Genomic DNA, 20440 nt, shown 5'->3' on the forward strand with positions numbered 1-20440 from the left:
AATAAACGCAAGAGTATTCAATCTTTCACAACTCATACAAACCTGACAAGAGTTATTTCCGAACATCGTCGATTGTGGCTCTGTGGGTTTTATAATGTGTGGTACACAAGTACTCCTTGGTGGTACATAATACGCGATGTGATCATTGAAATGTTTGTTTTTCTCGCGTATTTGTGTTGGAGAGGATTGATGCTTCACTGGGGGGTGCATTACCTTCCAGTAGGGTTGTCTTACACAATACTAATGTCTGTGATCGCATTTTCCTCGTCTTTCTCCATGTTACATGGTGAAGTTCACTTGTGGTGATGAACTGATCAAATTGATTGAAAACGCTTTGAAGAGAGAAACTGTGCAAAGATGCTAGAGGTTAGATGCATTCTTGATTATTGTACAGTGGAACCCCCCTTTTAAGACCTCCAAGAATTGGAGAAAGTCAAGTCTTGGAAGGCCCCCCCGCGGGTTAGGGGGAAGAATTTACCCGATGCTCCCCAGCATGTCGTAAGAGGCGACTAACGGATTCTGTTTCTCCTTTTACCCTTGTTATGTGTTTCTTGTATAGAATATAGTCAATGTTTGTAAAGATTTTAGTCAAGCAGTATGTAAGAAATGTTAAGTCCTTTGTACTGGAAACTTGCATTCTCCCAGTAAGGTCATATATTGTACTACGTTGCAAGCCCCTGGAGCAAATTTTTGATTAGTGCTTTTGTGAACAAGAAACAATTGACAAGTGGCTCTATCCCATCTCCCCCCCTTTCCCCGTCGCGATATAACCTTCGTGGTTTAAAACGACGTTAAACACCAAATAAAGAAAGAAAGAAAGGTCTTACAAATGAAGGACTTTGTCTTTAAATGGAGGTAAATTTACAGACTATAAAGAGAAAATCTGGAAAAAACTAGGTCTTCAAAGAAAGGAAGTCTTACTTGGGGGGGGGGGGGGGGGGGGGGGGAGGTGTTAAAAGGGGGTTCCACTGTATTCTTGTTTTAAGATAGGAAGAAATGGGGAAAGGGTGTGTGTGTCTGTGCGAAAGAGAAAGTGGGAGCGAATTTTACAAGCATGAAAGTGAGCTCAGGCTGGGTGATTTGTCAAAGTTTGCCTTCTTCCTGTGCCAGGAAAAGCTGCAATGTTCAGAGAATGAGGGGCCTAGGATGTTAGATGCGTTATTATGAAGAGCTAGAGAAAATCTGAAGAAAAAAGAGAGATTTTCCAAGAGAGAGAGAGAGAGAGGGGGCGGGGGGGGGGGGGGGGAGTAGTCTTAAAAGGGGGGTTCCACTGCATGTCTTCTTGTTTTAAGAGACTGAGAAGAAATCGGGAAGTTTGTGTGTGTCGGAGAGAGAGAATGTATTGTCATGAATGTGAGGTTCGTAGATTTTGAGGCTGTGTGTAGTTTAGTCCTCTGGTGGATGGAGAGACAGTGAGAGGGAGAGAGGATCTATTTATAACTGCACATGAAGATTGGATGTTTCCCTTGACCAGTTTTCTTTTTGCATGAGCTCTGATCTGTTGATGAAACTACACGAAGTGTGCAAGGATGACTGCAGTTGTATTTGATTGTGTGTGCATGTGTAAAATAGAGGTGCATAGATAATACATGTATGATTTCATGTGCATGTGTGAGAAAGAAGTGTGCATGCATTGAAAGTATGTACCTGATTTTGTGTGCATGTGTGAGAAAGGAGTGTGCTTGGATTTAAAAAAAAAGTGTCTGATTTTGTGTGCGTGTGTATAAGTGCGGGTGTTAATTTGAAATGAATGGTTTTAATTGAGTGAGCAAGGTGTTTGGCTATTTGGTTGTTGAAGAGGTTCAGGGCAAATGTTTTCTTGACAGTTCCCACTTGTGCAAAAGTATTTTGTTTGGAAGCGAAAATAAATCAAGTTGGATATTTGATGGTTTTGTTGGGCGAATCCCGTATGTAAAGAACACTCTACTCTCAACAGCATGCATGCGATGTGTGCAAAGGCATGTAAAATCAAACAACAAACGTTTGTCCAACAGGATGCAATATTACACTGATTTCTCGGTGTGTGTGTGTGTACTTGTTTGAGTGCGTGCTACTGTTAGCTCATTCCTTTGAAACCGAATTAAAAGACGAAAGTCAAATATCAAGTCACGCATATATATGTATATATTCTCTTCAGCTGCCATGAAATGTTATTTTTTTCAAAAAACATGTTAAGCACAATCATCAAGCAAAATTCTTGAAAGAATAATCTCAGTGAATTATACAGACTCATGATATGTATTGTTAGGGGAAGAAAGTAAATCAATCGCTTCAAGGCACATTATCAAATTGTCACTGTAACAAATATAGCATGATCGACATGTGGTAAATTTCCGATAGCAATGCGAAAAGAAAGTCATTCGCTATTTCATGATTTATCACTAGAATAATCTGCAAACAATGAACACATAACAGTTGATGAATACATTCTTTTACACAACATTTTCATTTTTCATTTTTTTTCATTTTCATTACTTTATTGTCCCATCGCTGGGAAATTCGGGTCGCTTCCTCCCAGTGGAAAGCTAGCAGCAACGGAGTCGCGCTACCCAGGTGTCTGCGTGTTTAGGTGTATTCAGCCACCTGCACTTATGACAGAATGACCAAGGTCTTTTACGTGCCATTGTGATGACACGGGGGTGGGACATGGCTTCCGTCTCTGGGTCTGCACATAAAGTTGACCCGTGTCCGTCCCGGCCCGAATTCGAACCTGCGACCTTCCGATCACAAGTCCAGTGCTCTACCAACTGAGCTACCGGGCCCCCCATGTCCAAGGAATATGATTATTTCTTCAGATACAGATCGACATGCTCCAGTTATAACCACATAGCAAATCACTCTTCATTACGTCAATAAAAAATTAAGCAATGCAGAAACTAAAAAACCGGCACGGTTGGCCTAGTGGTAAGGCGTCCGCCCCGTGATCGGGAGGTCGGGGGTTCGAACCCCGGCCGGGTCATACCAAAGACTTTAAAATTGGCAATCTAGTGGCTGCTCCACCTGGCTTCTGGCATTATGGGGTTAGTGCTAGGACTGGTTGGTCCGGTGTCAGAATAATGTGACTGGGTGAGACATGAAGCCTGTGCTGCGACTTCTGTCTTGTGTGTGGCGCACGTTAAATGTCAAAGCAGCACCGCCCTGATATGGCCCTTCGTGGTCGGCTGGGCGTTAAGCAAACAAACAAACAAACAAGAAACTAAAAAGTATCGACAACAACAAAATTAAAAAATCTAAACCAAAAATCTACAGCCTTTCTACTTTCTGAGTAAAACAACACATTCTTCCTGAATACAGTGGAACCCCCTTATTAAAGACCCCCAATTTAAGACTCTCTCCTCTTTAAGACCTTATTATCTCAGACTTTCTGTTCGTAACCTCTGTAAAATTACCCCCATTTTAAAACTCCCTCCTTTTTAAGACCCGATTTTCTCAGATTTGTGGAGGTCTTAACAAGGGGGCTCCACTGTATAACTGTCACAGCTACCGGACACCTGTGTCAATTTGCCAGGTTGAGAAATGACACTAACAAACCATGGAAACAATCGTCTTTACTGTCTCTCTCTCTTAGTGCATTCTGTGATGTCATCAGCGAAAAAAAATTTGAGAAGTTGTCATGGTAAAGATTTTGTCACTTTTTGTGCATGTTTTGTAACTGACAAAGAAGTTTGGAGAACAGAGTTTGTCACTGCAGCTTTTTCATACAGTGGAACCCCCCTTTTAAGACTCCCCAATTTAAGACTCCCTCCTTTTCAAGACCTTGTTTTCTGACTTCCTGTTCATAACCTCTGTAAAATTAACCCCATTTTAAGACTCCCTCCTTTTTAAGACCTGATTTTCTCAGATGTTTGGAGGTCTTACAAAGGGGATTCCACTGTAACTGTGGCAGCAGACAATTACTCTTCAGGCCACCCACCGCCTGTATGACTGGGACTGGGTGGCCGAGTGGTAACGCACTTGCGCTCGGAATCGAGAGGTTGCGTGTTCGACCCTGGGTCAGGCCGCTATTTTCTCCCCCCCTTTCCTAACCTAGATGGTGGGTTCAAGTGCTAGTCTTTCGGATGAGACGAAAAACCGAGGTCCCTTCGTGTACACTATATTGGGGTGTGCACGTTAAAGATCCCACGATTGACAAAAGGGTCTTTCCTGGCAAAATTGTATAGGCATAGATAAAAATGTCCATCAAATACCCGTGTGACTTGGAATAAAGGCCGCGAAAGGTGAATGCTTGCCTAACAGGCTTGAGGTTTGCTGGTCGATGTGAATGCGTTATATATTGCGTGTAAAAAATGTTTGTTTGTCTGTCTCAGTGTCTGTCTGTAAAAAAATTCCATTTCACACGGCAGAAATTAATATATAAAGCGCGAGTTAATTGTGGTTCGCGCTATATAAGCTCACCATAATAATAAAACGCTGCCCTACACGCCACCAGGCGTGAAAGGCAGTAAGTAAGTAAGTAATAATAATAAAAATATGAGTACAGTGGAACCCCCCTTTTAAGACCTCCACAAATGTGAAAAAATCAGGTCTTAAAAAAAAGGAGTCTTAAAATTAGCGTTAATGTACAGAGGTTATGAACAAAACGACTAAAAAAACAGGGTCTTAAAAGGGAGGATTCGTCTTAAATACATGATCCCTTTCATGGATAGAAAAGTAGCTGCCAAAACTGCAGCTGACAGCAAAGACCTTCCCCTGGCTGACACTGTCTGGTGAAAATCAGATGACTTGCCACTCAAGTACAGTGGAACCCCTCTTTTAAAGCCTCCACAAATCTGAGAAACTCAGTTCTTAAAAAGGAGGTAGTCTTAAAATGGGGGTAAATTTACAGAGGTTATGAACAGAAAGTCTGAGAAAACAAGGCCTTAAAGGGTCGGGAGTCTTAAATTAGGGGGTCTAAATTATTTAGTAAATATCGAGGCTACATTGTATTGCAATATTTCTACCTCAGATCTGATACAACTTAGCAAGAGTATTAATGAACCTATCAGCATGGCAAAAGAAAGACAAAGAGAGAAATATCTGTTTATCACAGTAGATAAAATACACACATAGCAAAAGACTGATTAAATGAAAACCTTAGTGAAACTATTTCCTTGGTAAACAAAAATCACCAACAAACAAGGAATAAACTAACCCAAAATACCACAACACATCTATCTATCACAGTAATTAAGCTAGCAAATAAACCCATAACATATTCTGCTTCACGCATTAGTTAATTTTGTAACACGCTAACTAAATGCTGTTACCTGTACCAGGTGTGCTCGTTATCACATAGAATAATAAAACTTAATCATCTTGACGGCCATTTGGAAAGAAATCTAAAAGTATTTGCCAAGTCGCCTACTTGAAGCATGCTGCAGTCATCTCGGTAAAAAATGATGACCGCTTTAACAGTCTCCAAGACTTTATACCCACTATTCAGAACCTACAGTAGAACTTAGTAAATCGATATGCTGTGGAAAAGTCACAGTTGAGGCAAAAAGTGGCACCCTGTTGTCCCCAAATAATGTAAGGTCAAGGGGCCGGTTTAATGGGCCGTCAACACAGTCGGTCAACTGCAATTAAACAAGGGAAATGCAATCATCAGACGAAATTGGGTGTCCTGAAAAAGATTTCAGTCAGCCGACTATGAGGATGAAAGTAGCTATAGCTTGTTCATTTCAATGCTTGTTATTCTCTCAGGTGCCAGGAGAATGGTTCCGAGTAACTCTCACTTACTCAATTACACATGTTGAATGCATTTAGAGCGCTTACTTCCCTTTGTTAATCAGATACATACAACGGGGAGTTGCCGGATTACAGTGCTGCCCTGGCTTCCCATTGCATGCACTATGTTCAGACAAGCACCGTCGGGTGACGAAGCAGTGGTCAGACTGTTAGTGTGACCACAGCAAACCAGTCCACGAAACCGGCTCCAGGACCTGTCTGTGACACAGTGCTGCCAGGTACGTGCTCAGTTGACTTTGGAGCGAGAAGCAATGTCTGAGCTGACGATGTTCTGCTCCCACTGTTCTCCTTCAAACTTCTCGATGTCCACACGCTCCACTGTGCCTTGATCTAGACAATGAGGCATCACTCCTGAAAAAAAAAGAAAGGTAAATGTCCAACATTAACAATCGCTCTGCTAAATAATGACTGCATGAGTGTATTAACCAGGTATGTCTTGTATATTACCAGGTAAAATGATTTATAACTTTTATTTTTGTTTAAACTCCACCAAAAAACAAGAAATGCAGCTCAGCAGTCGGTGTTACCTGGGTGGGGAGATATAATTAGTTCAGTAGACAGCTCATTTGCTTTGCAACCAGTTTTTGTTTTAACTGTGTATCAGCATTGGTTATAACGCTGGGTTCGGTGAGGATTTAATTCCCGGAGTCAACTTCATTCCTCTCATCATCCACTCTCCTCTGCCTCCGAACACCCCTGGGCGCATGATAAGATCCCAGCAAAAGTCTCAGAGCTTGAAAAATGCAAACAAATGCATGCATTATGCTAAAAAACAAAAACAACAAAAACCCAGAAGAAATGGGCATTCAGTTGTACTGTAGGTCGCTGCCCCCAGTGAGAAAGAAACCCAAATTTCCATGATGGAAACTGTGCAGGACTATTAAATAACCATATCTAAACTTACCTTGAAGAAGTTCTTATCAAAGTCCTATATCCTTTCCATTATTTGCAGTAAACATAAAAACACGAAGCCAGGGTAAAAATGACATTTATCAGCTGGAGAAACATCAATGTCAGACAATAATGTCGTTTAGGATTACCTGACTGGCTGTTTCTTACTTCCGTATTCATTGTATCATATTCAAATGATGTCGACACAGGTGAAATGTTTCCGAGGCGTTAAATGATGAACTTCTGTCAGCCAAAATGTTTTGAATCTTGGAGAAAAAAGAAAGAAAGATTTTTTTCCCATTTAATTGAAAATTAGTTTCAGTTAAGAAATCAATTCATACAAAACATGTCTATACTTTGCACAGAAAGCATTCAGGCTTTTGAGTTTTGGTATGTGTCCAAATGGGGAAACAGTCTCACGCATAGCTGCCAACCTTCTGAAGTCAAAATCCAGGAGCCAGGGGGACCGTTTAGTCTTGAATATGAGCAAGGAGAAGTTGTACAATTCAGGAGATTCCCGGAAAATCCGGAAGGGTTGGCAGCTATGCGCGCGTACGTATACTCCATGTAAAAGCCTTCAGGCCAGATCTGAGATGGTGAGATGAGGGAAATACATGTACTGCGGCTTTATCCTTCAGTTCCTGTGGCTAATTTAACCCAAAAGAAACAATGTCAAAACTCATCCAGCACTTACCATATCCATCAGGGTTGGACCTTGGTCGGTAAAAGCTCTGTACACCACAAATCTTGCAGAACGTGTGCTTGGCTACACCAGTGTTAAAGGTGTACGTTGTTAAATTCTCCTGTCCCTGAAAGGATAAGGATAAGATTTTATATAGTCCTGTGAGGTGACCCTCATGGGAAATTTGGGCTGCTTTCTCCTTGAGCTGCCATACAGTATTCGGCGCTACCCATATTTATTTTTTTTTCCCTGCATGCATGTATTCATGTTTCCAAGCCCTGAGACTTTCGTTGTGAACTTGCAGGTTCTTTATCGTGCGCATGCGTGCACACCGGGGTCAGTGTTTGGCCACCGAGGAGAGTCTGCACTAAGTTGACTCTGGGAAATAAATCCCTCGCCGAACGTGAGGATCGAACCCACGCCGATAGCGACAACTGGTTTTGAAGCCAGCGCCGCTACCTACTGAGCTATTTCCCCGCCCTCTAAGGCAATCTAAAGTTATAAAGATGTTTATTATAAATCTTACACATCAGACAAAAGCATACAGAATTATACAAACCAAGAAGTTTACACTGCATTCCATCAGTGTTCGAAACTACAAACAGTGTTAACAACAAATAATTGTGACTTTTCTTTCATTTCTCTGTATCCATCCTTCCTTTCTTTCCTCTCTCCCTCCTAGATCCTTCTTCTTCTCTCACTCTTAGAAAAAACAAATACAGACACAACCAGAGACACATACTCAAACAAACACACACATCAAGTGATCCAACAGACACACATACTCACGCTCATCCTAGTTAATGAGATATAACACAGCCTAAATTAAGTTGCACAAGTTTCTGGATCAGAATGACTTAATTATAATCTTGCACACAATGAATATCTATTTTTCTTCATGTTTATTTTAACCAACCTTGATGAGTTCAAACTTGGATTCTGGAACAATGAAGTGTATATTTTGCTTTTTCTTGCAAATGCTGCAACTGAAAGTGAAAATGTGTACATGTATTAATAACTTTGACAATGGTCGAGTCTTCTATTTATAAACAGCAATGCATGAACACTGTAGACTAAAACTGTAAAAGGTTTCAGTAATGGTAACTATAAAGTATCTTTTCTCTACAGATTTAAATAAAACAGTGGATCTAAGTTGTAGTTTTTTTTTAAATTAACAATTAATAATTCCTTTTACAGTGTAATCAACCTCTCTTTTAAGACCAACACCCCCCCCCCCCCCCCCAATTTAACATTTTAAGACTCCTTTTTTTTTGAGAACTTGTTTTTTTTTTAGATGTCTGTTCAAAAGCTCTGTAAATTAACCTCCATTTTAAGACTTGCCCTTTTTAAGACCTGATTTTTTCAGATTTCCAGGGGAGACGGATACAAACGCTACTTTGCAAGAACATTGGGTTTTCTGCAGAAAATCTGTCACAATTTATTCTGAAGAAAAAGCTAATCGCAATAATGCCGCAGAAAAACATGTATTAAGCGCATAGTGCATAGTGCTTTTAGTTATGCGCTATAGAAATCTCCTTAATAAATAAATAATGTATTATTGTGCAATATGCTTTATGTACTGTGTGTGTGTGTTCATGCGTGTGTTTGTGATGTTTTTTTAGAGCAATGTGTTGGTATGTGTGTGATTGCACGTTAAATAATGTTTTGGTATTTGTCGTAGTATGTTGATTGTACAGCATTTTGAGCAGGGTTAAACCCTGGATACCCTATATATATAAATATTGTGCATTATTATTATTGTTAAACATTATGCTACGGATTATCCTTAGCGGATTATGACTTTATTCAGTTATTCTGCAGAAAAACAGAAATGCTGCAGAAAAAACATGCTTCTGCAGATGATGACATTATTCAGAAATGCTGCAGAAAAAAACGTTTTTTTCTGCAGCATTTCTGTTTTTCTGCAGAATAACTGAATAAAGTCATAATACGCGAAGGCAAAAAAAAAAGAAGTTGTATGTTTCTGGTAACATGGCTACAAAAAATAGGGTAGGTAGGTAGGGATTTTATTTTGTTGTTGGTCAGGGTAGAAAATAACTACAGTGACGCAAAGAGACTCGACTTACTATGCAAAGAGAAAGACAACACATTACAAAACATATGAGACAAAAGGGATGCGAGGTTATCCCCCTTGTGTCGTCTGCCGTCTGTTACTTTCGTTTTTTGCTTTTTTTTTTACAAATGCAATATAAAAAAAAGAGTCTAGGGTCATCGGGAAAAAACTAGGTGGGGTCGGGTGACCAGAAACAGACAACTTTTTTTTGTTGGCCTTAGGATAGCCTTATCCCATGTTAAAAGCATGGCCAGATTTTGTAGGGCGAGCTGAATATCATGTAGATGGGAAGGACTGTGTCTACAAACTTACTTGCAGTCAATGGCTTTGATGATGCGAGGAGCGTAGACCCTGAAGCGAACAGCGCCACAGTGGCATCCCCCCATGTGACACACCTCCTCCATCTTTCTCTTCACCACCTGTGTCAAAGAAAATTGAGGTTAGAATGACAGGTTCTGCAAAATTGGAGGCTTATGACGTGCCACTGGATTGTGAGCTATGAATTTACAATATAAACGATTCTCGGTAATCTTGAACTTTAGTGTGTTAAATTCATAGCTCAGAATTCAGAGGCACTCTAAGCCTCCAAATTTGCAGAACCTGCACTTGTAAGCAAAACAAGTCATTTTAGATCCCTTTGAAGTCACGGAATGAACTGTACCTTTGTGTACGATTGCATCTTTTCGTCAGTTTACATGCGTCAAACTCAAAGACGGAATTATCCGTGAATTGCGACAGGGGATATGTAGCTCTGTAGTGTCATGTAAATGATGTCCCTTGGTTGAAAACGTAAGCTTTTTGGTTTCATTTTCGTCGATCAAACAACCAAATTAATTAATTATGCTTAAGTTTGGAGCTCAATCCGTCAATTAATTTCACGACAAATGTTCTTTGGCTTGTTTACAGTGTAGTGTTTGTCGTCTGCTACCGGGATCAGGGGAAGTAACGCTACTTGCCCCTGTCCCTGACGCCAGCGCCACCTGGGGGTTTATGGGTCAGAGTTGACTGAGAATTGAACCGAGACAGACGTATCGCACCGAGCGCGCCGTAACAGAAAGCCGTAACTTCTTCTTCTTCTTCTTGGCGTTCGCAGAGGTTACACAATCAGTCCAGCACTGGTGATAAATGTTGTCGTTTTCTCCAACTCCTGTCGACTGCCGTATAGTTTGGTCTGCAAGGGAGTTGGTGACGGCCACACTTCTTTTCGTTCCTCATCTAGTAAGGGACATCGCTGTAAGATGTGTTCCGCTGTTTGGTCCTCTTGACCGCAGGCACAGGTTGGTGATGGCGCCAGCTTGAACTTTCGGTTCATGTGAGCATTGAGCCTGTTGTGGCCAGTACGCAGCCTGATGAGGTTGACTTGCTGCTCTCAGAAAGCCGTAACAGAAAACTAAGGTAAGTCTACCTGCAAGAGCTCGCTACCTTTATGTGACTCAACTATGTAGTCGTGGCGTTATGCTGCCCGGGCTCATTGTCAGGCTGGGCCTTACAAGCCCCGGGCGGCGTTTACGTCTTTTAATTAGCAGCACTTTCCGAGCTGGGCTTGGGTTCTGCCTTTTAACACGTGTGTTTACATGTACGTCAGAGCGATAGAGTGCATGCGTGAAATGTCTCGTCTTGTTATATGTTTACAACTCGGCCGTCACTACAACAGGGACTTGTATCAAAAATAAGTAAAGAATGCCACTGAATTCAGAGCTATGAATTTAACACACTAAACTTCAAGATTACCCGATTCTCACACTCCAAATACAGTGCGCATTTGAATGTCTACATCAAAATCTCATAAGTAAAAAACTGTACGACTACGCGTACTTCTACCGTGCCTGTCTTCACGTTCACTTCACGTTCAAGAATCCATGGCATCAAATGCAAGTGTACTTCGCCAAAAGTATGCATTCCTTTGTGTAAGTTCCCTGTTGTGTTGCAAGACAATATTTCACATCTTCAAAATCACATGCACTTCGTTTAGTGTTGCTTTTTGTTTCCCCTACTTACACAAGTTACAGCTTTCTTCAAAAACTCTCCAAACTTTCGCTTCCAACTCCACAAGGGACGTCACTCTATTAAAGACTTCGGTGGATCATCTCAATTCCACGTTCTCCGATAACGTTGAAAAGGGTTAAGTGTGGTGTAGTGAGTGAGACCAAAGCAAAAATGTTGAAAAAACTTCATTCGGCAGCCCGATCCACGACTTGCAGGACCCCGTGACCCAGCATAATAAACAGACCCAAGGTGAAGCCCATACGGTTTGGGGGGGAACCCGAACTTCCGGTTAGAAAACACGTGATAAAACACGTAGAAACTTGGATTGCTTTGAAAGATTCATCACCACATAGAGGAACCACTCAGTTTTGTTGTTGTTGCTGTTTTCAGTTTTAAAACCAGGAGAGGCTCAAATAGCCCTTCTTAAAATGCTAAAATTCAACAAGTTTCGGCTGGGTGGTTACAAATACCTTCAGGTTTACAAGATTGTTCATATTATGCATATCCGCAAAGCCTGTTTGTTCTGAGATAGATTTAGAGTCAAAAGAGGTCATTCAAATCCTCCCTGAAATGCAAAAATTCGAGTCGTTTTTGGGTGGGGGGCGCTGCCCCCGCCTGCACCCCCGCGCCGGGGCCTTGACGGCCCCTGCCCCTGGACCACGACCTTTTCAGTTTTTTTCATTTTCCAGCAGTTGCAGGGCCCATGCAAGTGTGAAAAGAAACAGATAAATCAATTGGACAGACTTTATGACGGTGTGTGTGTGTGTGTGTGTGTGTGTGTGTGTGTGTGTGTGTGTGTGTGTGTGTGTGTGTGTGTGTGTGTGTGTGTCGGCGCGTGAGTGACAATAATTATTTGCGAATAGTTGAAGAAGTATGCACACACACACACACAAAGAAAACAGGGGGCGAGCACCCGAACAAAAGGTGGAGGAGGAGGGGTGTGTGAGTGTGGACTGTGGAGTGTGGGCAGAATACATAAAACAAAGTGTTAATTGTCTAATCTTTGACATTTTCTATCAAGGGAGAAGTCTCCCTCGCACCCCGTCCTTAGTTTCTTTTCACGAACCCGTGAAGTGTACTTGAGTACAAGATTAGACACCCGGCTGATTGCGCCAACCGTACATCAGTCGACTACATGATGAGAGAGTTCCACCCGGCCGATTCCTCTGTCCACGTCACGCGTCCAAGGGAAGTAATTTTCGAGGGGGCTGCAGATGCTTGGTCGAGAATACAAACTTTCTTTATTAAACTTTCTGATTAAAGTCATTGCAGCATGTCTAAATTCTTGTGACTTGTGTTATCAAGCTTATAAAATCAACAACTAACTGTTAAATATAGTTTCAGTTAGATGCGAACTCATTCTTTTGACTTAACAGATTTTGAGAGCCACAACCCAACAGCTGCCTTTTAACTGAAGTGTTTTTACATTTTATAGCAATGCTGTTGTCCTCGACTGAAAGTCCACTGCATAATCAGTAACTATACAGCCAAGCCAGACACACTTCCGTCCTGGTCGACTGTGCAGTTACCACAAAGACGCTTGACAGGGAATTTGTCCTACAGGCTCATGCAATGTGTGTGTGTGTGTGTGTGTGTGTGTGTATGTGTGTGTCTGTGTATGTGTGTGCGTGCGTGTGTGTGTGTGTGCGTGCGTATGTGCGTGCGTGCGTGCGTGTGTGCAAAGGAGAAAGCAAAATATATATATCGTCATATTCCGCGACTATGCAGTGTGTGTGTGTGTGTGTGTGTGTGTGTGTGTGTGTGTGTGTGTGTGTGTGTGTGTGTGTGGTGTGCCTGTGAGCTTGAGAGACCGGGGAGAGAGAGATACAGACAGACAGACAGACAGACAGAGACAGGGAGAATGAGAGATCGAACCGCGAGAGAGATAACAGAGAAAGAGTAGCTTTAACAGAGTTAAAACGTATTAAAGCAAGAAAGCGGAAGAAAACACAACAGCACTAAGTGTTAATTTTCCTGTCCTTTACATAAAAAATACGACACTTGCCAGGGGCGGACGAGGGGGGGGGGGGGGGCACAGGGGGCACGTGCCCCCCCCCCCCCCTCGAAAAAAAAGAAAAAAAAAAAGATTTTTCTATGCTGATTCTATGACCATTTCTAAGTTCAAATGGCACCAGATGGCACCATTTTGCTTCTTTGGGCAAATTTTTTTCCGGGGGGGCATGCCCCCGGACCCCCCTAGCAAATTCCGGCGCTTCGCGCCCATCACATTCACTTTCGATTCAAAGTGCCCCCCCCCCTTACAAAGCAACTGATCCGCCCCTGCTTGCAAGCACCTGTACTCCACAAACGAAAGTTGGTTATGCAAGATGACGTCACACAGCTTTCGAGGGCGGGCGGTAAGTGGAACACATACTGCTTGTTGTCAGTATTTACACGGTGTTTCAACTGATTCCGTTCATCCACCGGATGTTTCCGTTCATCCGCAGGATGTGTCCGTTCATACAGCCTCATTTTCGTCACTTGCTTCGGGAAAAACGTTGTGGTAATTCGTGTGGGCAGCGCGCTTGTGTAATATTGAAAGAATAAGGTAGCGAAATGGTTGGGCTATGTGTACGATAACGGTACCAAGTTGCTAGTGAATCCTAATAATAACACACGCGGGCCGAACGTGGCAACATTGCCTGATTTTTTAACATTTTCTTGTTTTTCTCGCTCTGTTATCGAATCTGACACCTGATTTGCACATGATCACCAAAACCATTGCCTTTTACGACATTTCGCTTGAACAGAAGTTTATAGAAACCCATGGCTTTTGTACAATCACTTGTCTTTTGAAAACACGGTTCATCAGTACCCCATGTTTCCGTTCGTACAAAAGTGCATGTTTCCTTTCGTACGAAAAGCGTTCATACACATTCGTTAGATCAGAGTGAAACAGGCCCCCACTGCAAGTTCTGTGTATTCCAATCGTCTTCAAATAGCACAAAGTACGAATGCGTGTGACATTGGACCTATGTGAACCATAAGATGAATTGAATTTGCATAAATCACTGAGTTTTGTGTCCGTTCGTACTGATTTTGACGGGAAAATGTGTCCGTTCGTACCACTTTCATCAAATTGTTTCCGTTCGCACGCTCACTCATGGGGCTCTTCAAGGAAATAGTTTGATGCCACCAACACGCCTGTAGAAACGAAAGGGTGGCTTGAAGGGATTAACGGCTTTCTGAGTCATTCATAAGAAAGGGACACAACTCTTACAAAATGTCGGCAGTTTTATTTTTCAGAAATACGTATATGAACAAACTGATTTATTTGCCTTCAAGCTAAACTGCAATCCCACAGCCTGGACTGGGTTAAAGATGACTTGACCATCACTTCAATCAATTTGATTGACAAATGAGGTTGTCACAGTACCGCCTCATTTATCGAAAATAATAGAAACCAAAAAACCGTATAAGGATATTATCTGGAATAACAACATTTCAAGTTTCAGGAACTGAGGAAGAATTGCCGACAATATGTTTGGGAACCACTCTGCACACACACGAGAACCACTGACACACGCACACACCTACACACACGGCCCTTGCACACACACACACACAAACACCCGCACACACACACACACACACACATACACACACACACACACACGCACACAGATACACACACACATACACACACACACACACACACACAGAGATACACACACACATACACACACACACACACACACACACACACACACACACACACACACACACACACACTGGCAACCACCCTCGTCTCCATTCCCTGTTCATCTCAAATTCTTTATTAAAAACTTGACAACATTTAAAAACAACAACAACCAACTTATCTATTTCATGCTGTTCTTTTCAGACGCAAGCCATCTTGTACTGACCAGTTCACTCCACCTTCGATCATTATCCAGTATTCTGCACCTGTGGAGTTTAAGACATCAACAGTCTTGTTCTCAACATATTTAAAAATCATAAAATGGCTACTGGTTTTATCAAATCTGAGGCTGATACGTGTGCGGAGTGTTTTGAAATCTACCGTGACCCTAAGTTCCTGCCGTGCCATCACTCGTTCTGTGCCCAGTGTATCACTGACGTCGCTAACCGTCACGCGGGGGGTACCTTCCCCTGTCCCACCTGTCGCGAGCCAACCTCTCTGCCCACAGGGGGGAGTGACCGCCCTGCAGGCCAACTTTTACCTCAAGAAACAGCCAGAGAACAGCGAGGAGATGTGTAAAATACACTCAAAGAAAGAGCTGGAGTTTTACTGTGTCAGGTGCCAAGAGGCCATCTGTATCAACTGTAAGATGACCAAACACGAGCAGCACCAGACAGATGACCTTCACACAGCCATCCAACAGAAACACAAAAATCTACTCACTGACAAGTCTCGCCTGCAGAAAGCAGAGGAAGATCTCAGGGAAAGACTGAAGACAACGAGAGCAGAGCGGCAGGCCGTGCTGGACAAGAAGGCGGCAGTGAAGAAAAACATACGTGACCGCCACGCCGTCATGGTGGCCGCTGCCGACAAGTTTAGAGCTGAGGCCCTGGACTCGCTTCGTTCTGTCAGCACAGACATTGACAACGGCATTGATCAGATCCTGAAACAGCAAGAAGGCGGCCTGGAGAAACTCTGGGATATTCAGCGACAAGTTGAACGGGCCTGTAACAGCGGAAGATTGAGTGATGTCATCTCTGTTGTCCAGGAGATGAAGACAGGACGCGGCAGTGAGCAAGCTGTTAACAAGCTGACGTCACAGGGGCTGAAAACCGGCTGTCGTCCCGTCTTCCATTTCAAGGTCACTGGTGACGTCATAATTCAGAAGACACGGGACTTCATGGGCACGGTGACCAAGATGGAGATGGAGGTTGAAGCCCCTGAAATGAGGGTGGTGAAGCGGTTCCCGTGTGGGCAGGAGGCTGGCATTGAGGTCTTTTCTCTCTGTCATGTTGATAAAGATCCGCCTGGTGTGTGGGTGTCGTATGAACGGTGCCAGTTGAAAAAAGACGCTCCCGTGAAGCTTTACAGTGAGGACGGGCAATACAAGCAAACTAGTGTAAAAGTCGGTAAAATGTCAAAAAAAAGATATGCCAAAGGAAAGAGTATGAGACCAGTCCCTCGGGCAGGCTGCATAGACACATACTGCAAATCACTGAACACAGCAAACTTCAGACTGGACAACGACTTGTCAGGAGAGGCAGAGGTCGACATTGTCACAGTAATATCTACAGATCCATTCAAGGCAGAACGTAAAACCGACTTCAGCATCAAGGTGGGAGCCCATCGTGCATTCGACGTGGACGACACGCAGCAGTTCTTCGTGGTGGTGGAAGAGCCCCAGCTCCCCGACGTGTGGCGCAAAGTGAAACTGTACCGACGACCGGGAGCGGACGCCATCAGCACTTACAGTCCTCCTGCACATCTCCCTTGCTGCCAGCCGTCCGACGTGTGTTTCTACAGGCTGGGCGGTCAGCACGTGCTGCTGGTGACAGATGAAGAGAACGACGCCATTCACGTGGTGGATGTGAGCGGTGGGTGTCTGAGGTTTGTGCGCTACCTGGCCCCGGGCTGTCCCTGGCTGATCCAACCCACCGCAATCACTGTGGATGTCTCCGCTCGCCTGTGGCTGGCCTGCAGGGGTGGTATCATCATCTGTATGGAGCCCGTGAATAAGTGATGCTTGGTGAGTGTGGATATATATATGTATACAACTCTCCTGTGTTCACTTTCAAGTGAATAACTATCGTTCTGATATCATTTTAAAGTGAAGCTAAAGAAACCTGGTATCGGCACTGCTGTGCATCTCCTATGATCTCAATGGTATCAAGGCACGGGTCATAGCCCTTTGCCGCGACAAGGTTTGCCGATACCGGCACTTGTCTTGTCTAGACAGTGACGTCATTCATAGATGACGCCAATCATAAATGACGTTTGTCAAGGGAACTTATGCTTTCAAGTGTTGCTGCTTCCAGTGACAGGAAGGTATAGAGATTGATCATTGTATACAATCAATTTATCATTGTATACACAAATTACACAAACGTCATCTTGTGAGGGACCAAAAAATATTGAAACTCTCGGATGATTTTTTTGTGTGGTATCAACCTCGACCTACGGTCTCGGTTGATACCACAAAAAAATCATCCTCGAGTTTCAATATTTTTCGGTCCCTCACTCGATGACGTTGTGTAATCTCTATATATGTGTGTGTTTGTTGTTATTGTCATTGTTCTTGTTGTTGTTGCTGTTTTTGTTGTTGGTGTTCTTACAGTTGTTGTTGTAATTGTTGTTGTTATTGTTGTCGTTGTTGCTGTTGTTGTTGTTGTTGTTGTTGTTGTTCTACTTCTTCTTCTTCTTCTTCTTCTTCTTCTTCTTCTTTTTGGTGGTGGTGGTGGTGGTGGTGGTCGTTGGATGGTGCCCCTTGATTTAGGAAGCTGGAAAAGTGTGTCTTTGTGCAAATCTCTTAGTCTTTTTGTCAGTGCCCATCTGTTGATATTTGACTGTCTGCCAGTATATGACTATCTATTTCTCTACCTATCTATCTGTGTCCTGTGTTTTTGTGAGTAGTAATTGCAGGAGTCAATGTGAACTCTATAGGTTATTTGCCACAAAGAAACGAAGAATACAAAACCAATCCTCCAGAGTATTAATTATGGAAGTGGGAAGGTAATGAAGATGCCGTGTTATGTCGGAATCTGCGTGAGAGGGGGGGGGGGGGGGGGGGGGGGTGCTGACTGGTGGAAGTACCAACACTACAGTTGCGTATTTTCTGATTATGATCCCCGTGATTTATGTCTTTCTGTGCTTTATTTTCCCCTTTTTTTGGGTCATGTCTTGTGTATTTTAGGGGCTGTTCGTTTGGTTGTTCGTTTGGTTGTTCGTTTGGTTGTTCGTTTGGTTGTTTGTTTTGTTGTTCGTTTGGTTGTTCGTTTGGTGGTTGTTCGTTTGGTTGTTTGTTTGGTTGTTCGTTTGGTTGTTCGTTTGGTTGTTCGTTTGGTTGGTGCTTTGTTCTGTTGGTTATGTGAATGTTTTTGGTGTTTTGTTTTTAAAGTTTGTGTGTGCATATTTTTGTACCCTTACACTGCACTACGGGAAATATGAAATTCTTTTTTGGTTACTCGAATAAGGCGAACACTGGTTGGTAGCAGCAGCAACAAAAACAATCATCAATCTCACTGCACCTTACTTTTTGTCTGTTTTTAGGATCGACGTGGTTACAGCCTGTTGTGATACAACGCAGTAGACAAGGTGCTGTCGCCATCACAGTTGTTGTCTTAACCTCACCGGAATCTTACCACCCGGCCCCAACCTACATATCATCGCGGAGTTTGGCCTTTCGTTGAGACATTTGACATGCGGTTTATCTGACATGACCCAATACGTAATGTTAACTCATCTGAGACCTTGTGATACTTGGATGTTCACCTGGACTTTAACAACTGCGCACTTATAACTGCTTCGCTTGTGTCTTCTTCGCAAGCGGCTGCATTTTTTGCCAGATAAGTCTGTTTGTGTTTAATTAGTATGTGTTTGTCTGTGTTCCTAAAAGACCGCCAGGTCGAAAATGTGTAAATGTAACGTATTGTGTTTTGTTGTTGTTGATTAAGCGCACTTATAGCTGTGTTTAGAATGAATTGAAGACAACCACACCCCAGTTATTGCGGCACTGATGCTAATTACGCTGTCGAATGTTTTTAGAAATATTTTCGTCTTAGAGCTAAGATCAGAGCTTGCCAAATTTTAAAATTTCTGTATTTCCCAGGGAAATGTAAATCCAATTTCTACATTTCCCCCCAAATATTTAGGTTTCCCGTACATTTCGAAAAAGAAGGGAAGCAACTCTCTTGTTTCAACGCAGACGACAAAACCAAAGACTCAGCAACGAAGCAGACATCGCAAATACTGTTTTCTTTTATCTGTGAATGGACAGGCTTTGCGGAACGTGTTTAAGGTAAACAAAAATCATCCAATGTGCATTTTGAGAGATACGATTGTTGTCTTTCCCGCGGGAAAGCAACCTGGGGAATGTGTACTTCCCGGCCAATTTTTACCTTTCCCCGGGTTACGGGAAATGGGATTTGGCAAGCCCTGTAAGATGCTCTTATTCCATGCAAAAGTTCAGACAGGTCTGAGGTCATGTTAGTCCAAGAGAAATATGTACATGTGTGGCACTGATGCTTATAATGCTGGCGATGTTTTAGAAACAATTCGGTCAGTGAGAAAAGGTGCTCTTACTCCATGCGAAAGTGCAGACAGGTAGGCTATGTAGTAATGTTTGTCCAAGAGAAATGTGAAGTGTGCTGATATGCCTGATGGTTCACACAGTACGGAAGGCATCGTTACACTTATCTTGTCCAGCATGTTCCTGGTTGGCTGTTTATGTTTTCAACACGCATTCATGTATATCGATAAACCCTTTAAAGAATGAATGAATGGACGTGAAATGACAATGAGTTTACTTTGCTGTAAGTAAAAGATATTCCTGCTTGATATTGCTTGAATTATTTGAAACATTCCTTTTGTAGTCTTGAGACCTATAAACCAACGTTTCCAGTTAGTTGTAAATATTGTCGACAACGAGTGTTGGAAGGCACAATGTATTTAACACGAGATGAGCGCTGGCGAGGTGTGTACAAACCTTACTTACACATTTTTCAGTTCCAGTCTTTTATGGGACGAGTACGTTCAGCAGTGAACACTGTACTCTCAAACACTGTTCTGTATAAAGTGATGTTGTATTTCCTTGATAAATAACGACCTTGAACTGCCTATTGTATCGCTTTATACAATATATGTATTTTAGGTCCGTTATCCATTCAATTTGATTCATGCGGAGGCAACTTACACTGTGGGATACATAAACATAGATTATAACGTGTTAAATACAAACCAGACTCTTACCTGCTGGTGAGTTTTGGTCTGACTTTACTGTCAATTATGAATATATGTATGTGTATATGTTCATTTAATGTATACAGTGTTGTTTTTGTTGTTTAAATTTTTTTAATTTTTTTTTTTACATATGTTTGAAAATGTCAATATTAAAATTGCTAGAGTAGACTCTCAATTGTGTTGTTGTTGTTGTCGTTGTTGTTGG

General features: G+C 42.5%; 2 protein-coding genes across 2 annotated transcripts; one reads left to right on the forward strand and one right to left on the reverse strand.

Annotated features, from left to right (window-relative positions):
- Positions 1-1707: 1707 nt before the first annotated feature.
- LOC138976260 (centromere protein V-like) lies at positions 1708-11698 on the reverse strand. Its single transcript, XM_070349099.1, has 5 exons — positions 11373-11698; positions 9687-9793; positions 8217-8286; positions 7313-7427; positions 1708-6078 (listed from the first exon to the last, which is right to left on the reverse strand). The coding sequence occupies exons 2-5, from the start codon at positions 9776-9778 to the stop codon at positions 5954-5956; spliced, it is 402 nt and encodes a 133-aa protein (XP_070205200.1). The 5' UTR covers positions 9779-9793; positions 11373-11698; the 3' UTR covers positions 1708-5953.
- Positions 11699-16253: 4555 nt separating this feature from the next.
- LOC138976261 (uncharacterized) lies at positions 16254-19439 on the forward strand. The gene is made up of 2 exons (XM_070349100.1): positions 16254-17026; positions 18547-19439. The coding sequence occupies exon 1, from the start codon at positions 16415-16417 to the stop codon at positions 17018-17020; it is 606 nt and encodes a 201-aa protein (XP_070205201.1). The 5' UTR covers positions 16254-16414; the 3' UTR covers positions 17021-17026; positions 18547-19439.
- The last annotated feature ends 1001 nt before the right edge of the window (positions 19440-20440 follow it).

This window comes from Littorina saxatilis, linkage group LG9, assembly GCF_037325665.1.
Source record: "Littorina saxatilis isolate snail1 linkage group LG9, US_GU_Lsax_2.0, whole genome shotgun sequence".
NCBI lineage: Eukaryota > Metazoa > Mollusca > Gastropoda > Littorinimorpha > Littorinidae > Littorina > Littorina saxatilis.